A 4,014-nucleotide genomic window follows, 5' to 3' on the forward strand; every position below is an offset into this window, starting at 1 on the left:
CGATGTAGTATGGAGAAATCACTGCCGCACACTTCTTACAGCTTTCACGTTTGGTGCAATGGCATAAATTATACTTATTTATTCATTCATATATTTATTTACCTATTTACTCATTTATTTATACGCAGTGCCTGACAGGATTCTCAGTGAAGACCAGTGCAAAATTAGATGGCAAGTACATTGAGAAAAGGTGGGATTCCTAAATACAGTAAAATACATCACCAGCAGAAAAACTATGTCTTGTGAGTACCTCGTCCAAGTAGCAGAAGCATGTCCGCGCACGTGGAAGCATAGAATTTTCTATAACTACGCTACAGGGAACTATGGGGCTAGTGTTTATGAGAGCTGCAACGCACGGTGCTTCAGTGAGTATCCATGAAAATGACGGGTAGTACACGGATTGGTTTAATCTTCGTTCTTCTGGCTCCGTTAAACTTCGCGTGGTTTGGAGCTGTTTTCTACCAAAACGAAAATAAGCAAATGAGCTGCAGTTGCACTTTACCATCTCAACCTTTTAAACTGGCCATTCCAAACCGGCCCCCGAAGTTGACAACTATCAATTTTTTCATTCAAAACAAAACCAATAAACAATAAGCAAAGCCACAAGTTCGTTCGATGCCCGCAAACACAAAGGCTAGGCAAATCTGTGCACTAACCATCATTATTATGGTAGCTGAACGATCGCCGCGCCACAGTCTCCTCTGGTCAAATTTAGGAGACTATATGCGTGAAGCATGGCATATTAGCATAACTTAACATGCTCATAACATTGCTGAAGCGTGAGGTCAAGTGTTATCCTAATAAATATAGCGTTAAAAGGAGTGCCCATGACCAGAACAACGTGGCTTGCCTGATACATACTTCACGAATATCTTTTCACCAGTCACGTGTGCAACATACCCGCCTACCAGGGCTTTAGGTTTGCGGGTATGGTACACGTTCTACACAAACTGTATCAACTCAAGAACGGTGAGAATGGAGATTGGAAAACTTACGAGATGCTTTGCAGGATTTAAACGAGACAGGCATCATTTGCAGTCGTTGGCCATTTTAATGTAGCAGACAACCCCTAACATAGGGGCTGCCACGAACGAAAAATCTCGGGCCATAGTTGTATACAACTTGAGAAATACGATAGAACACTCTCAAATGACACAATCGCGACTGCCAATTACCTCCGTGACATAACAAGTGGTCCTACTCATTCACTGGGCAATGTTTTTTGAAGGTGGCTTCATCTACGACCTGTCTCATGAGCCCATATAGTCTATTTTCCGCAAGATCTATGGGTGCCGTCATCTCGGGTTGTTAAGTCGAGGCTTTCTTGCTTCTGTATATTGCGTCGTCAATTGATAAGGCCATTAATATCGTAGGCACCAACGCAGTTTATTGCATGCGTATGAGCCTACCGTAACACTGTGTGTTTAGTTGTTAAAGATGCAGAAAGGCTAACATTTCAATATGGTGGCGCTGAAACCTGTCCTAAAAGTCACAGCTTTGCCGCAAAGGCGAAGCAATGGACGCGATAGCAACAAATTTGAAGGTCACGCGCCGAATAACAAGCAGATCGAAATGTGCCCCGCGTTTCTCGCGCACAAATGACACACTAAACGTACTCACAGGTACAGATGAACGCAAATAAGCGTCTCAGTTGTCACTTCGCTTTGTCTGAAAAGCGCACTTTTTTCGCAAAAGAAGGTTGTGCAACGATTGCAGTGACCTCTGTGCGTCTGGTAACTACAACAGACTTGTTCCGACAAAATCCCAATGCTAGCTAAGACGTACGATTTTCCCCACTACAAGATATGGGCGCGCGATCGAGTGTACACCCCCTTATTCGCTACGCGGGCCAAAATACGCGTGAGAGATGAGAGCCGCCACGCGCTCACGGCGCCATCTCGCTGATAATAGTAAAAACACGATACCCCCCCCCCCCCGAGATGCCCGCCAGCAGCTGTAAGTGATAGATACGAATAGCTTGCCGTTCGAACGTTGAAGGAGGTACCTCTCGGTGGCTCTTTCATTCTTTCGTCGGCACTCACGCGCGTCGGACGCAAGAATCATGTGCTCCGTAGGAGCGGCGTTTGCGGCACATACTAGCCGCGGTAACAGGATGACCGAAGACCAAGACGCAGGATATGAGATTATTTTGCCACCACTGCCCAAGGGACGCGTCGCGCAAAACACCGTGTTTTTACACGGTGATGTGCGCGGCAGACCGTATCGAGTCGAAGATTTCCGAGACGCGCTCGGACCTACAGGACTGCTGCCGGAGGTGTTGGCACTGGGGGCCTACCAGATAAATCATGTCTGGACAGTCACCATGAACAACGCGGACGCTACGAAACGCTTGCTGGACGTGAAGGAGCTGAAAGTCAAGGGTCGACGCTGCATCATAGTAGACCCCCAGGATCAGCAGGTGCGGCTGCGTCTTCATTGGCTGCTGTATGGCGTCAACGATGAAGACGTGCGAACGGCGTTGGCGGCTTATGGGAAGGTCGTTCAAGTCACCAGGGAAAATTGGCGTGTACAAGGAGTCAGCGACAAGGGGTCAACCACACGGACTGTGCTATTTAAGCTCAAGAGTGGCGTCAAGGTTGAAGATCTCCCGCATCAAATCAGGGTGGCTGGTGAACTGGCACTTGTGGTTGCACCTGGGCGGCCAATGCAGTGTCTGCGCTGCCAGGGTACCGGCCATGTTAGAAGAGAGTGTAAAGTACCCCGATGCTCGCGTTGTCGGCGGTTCGGCCACAGCGAAGATGCGTGAATGTGCACGTACGCATCGGCTATCGAAGCAGCCGAAGGTGAAGACACAGCAGAGTTGGTGATGGACGTGACCGAGGCTGAAGACGCGGCGAAAGGCGCAGGCGACGCGGTGAACCCAGAAGCTTCAACAGGTACAGTTACACCGACTGGTGGTGATGAACCAACAGCCAAAGCAGACATAGCATCTGGGGAGGTGGATACTCAAGAGCCAGCCGGCCAAACTGAAGAAGGCTTCACAAGCACCCTATCGAAGGAGCCTGAGCCGGTGGAATTAACCGAAATTCCAGTGTCGTGCGAGAGTATCAGTGGTGGGGCGCCAAGCAAAAGACCCCGCGAGCAGTCTGCAGGACGGCGTGAGGCGTCCAGCGAAAAGCAAGAAGAGGGGCCACCTGCGAAGGCGACTTCGTTCAGACGCAGCAGCACGAGGCTGCGTCCCAACCCGATATCGGACAAACACTGGTCACCTTTGTCCTCCAGTGGCACGGGTCCACCTGGAGGCTCCGAAGATGTCTAGCTCTATGCTAGACGCCGAAGGTAGGCACCTTGCCCCGGGCTAACTTCTTCACTGTGTAGACATGGCTGTTGCACCGAAACTTAGAGTGGCAACGTTAAATGTACGAGGTCTTGCCGCCAAGCGGAAACAGAGCCAAGTCTGCAGGCTACTTGTGGATCATGATCTGGATGTACTAGCTGTACAAGAAACAAAAGTAGACGGTGAGGAGGAGACCCGGGGCATGGTGCTGAGGTTTACGGCGCGTTACCACGCAATTGTAAGTCAAGCAATAGGCACGTCTGCAGGCTGCGTTTTGTTCATTAAGAAGTTACCGGGTCTGGTAGTGCAAGATACCTTCTCTTGCCCGTCTGGTAGATTGGTTTCCTGTGATTTAGTATTCAATGAATGTCAGTGGCGTATAGTGTGTATTTATGCACCAAACATTTGTGAGGAGCGATCACTTTTTTTTTCAAGCCTAAAGCAGCACCTCACTTTGGAAAGGAAATCTGTATTACTTGGTGATTTTAACTGCGTCCTCAATTGGCGAGATCGAGCAAACGGACGCGCCATTTACGATAAAAGTAGTAGGACGCTAGCGGACGTAGTTACTGAATTCGAGTTAGAAGACGTGGGCAGCTGTATGGAGGGAACGCGGGAAATGCGTTTCACACATTTTCAGGGGAATAGCCATGCGCGTCTTGATCGCATTTACGTGTCGCTTGAATTAATAGCCCACTGTAAGACATATGCTGTCT

At 49.2% G+C, this 4,014-nt stretch overlaps 1 protein-coding gene across 1 annotated transcript; it reads left to right on the forward strand.

Moving 5' to 3' along the window:
- Positions 1–2,028: 2,028 nt before the first annotated feature.
- Positions 2,029–2,951, forward strand: LOC142786821 (uncharacterized). Its single transcript, XM_075884498.1, has one exon. The coding sequence runs from the start codon at positions 2,063–2,065 to the stop codon at positions 2,765–2,767; it is 705 nt and encodes a 234-aa protein (XP_075740613.1). The 5' UTR covers positions 2,029–2,062; the 3' UTR covers positions 2,768–2,951.
- Positions 2,952–4,014: the final 1,063 nt, after the last annotated feature.

The sequence above is a fragment of the Rhipicephalus microplus genome, chromosome 2 (genome assembly GCF_043290135.1).
Source record: "Rhipicephalus microplus isolate Deutch F79 chromosome 2, USDA_Rmic, whole genome shotgun sequence".
NCBI classification, from domain to species: Eukaryota; Metazoa; Arthropoda; class Arachnida; order Ixodida; family Ixodidae; genus Rhipicephalus; species Rhipicephalus microplus.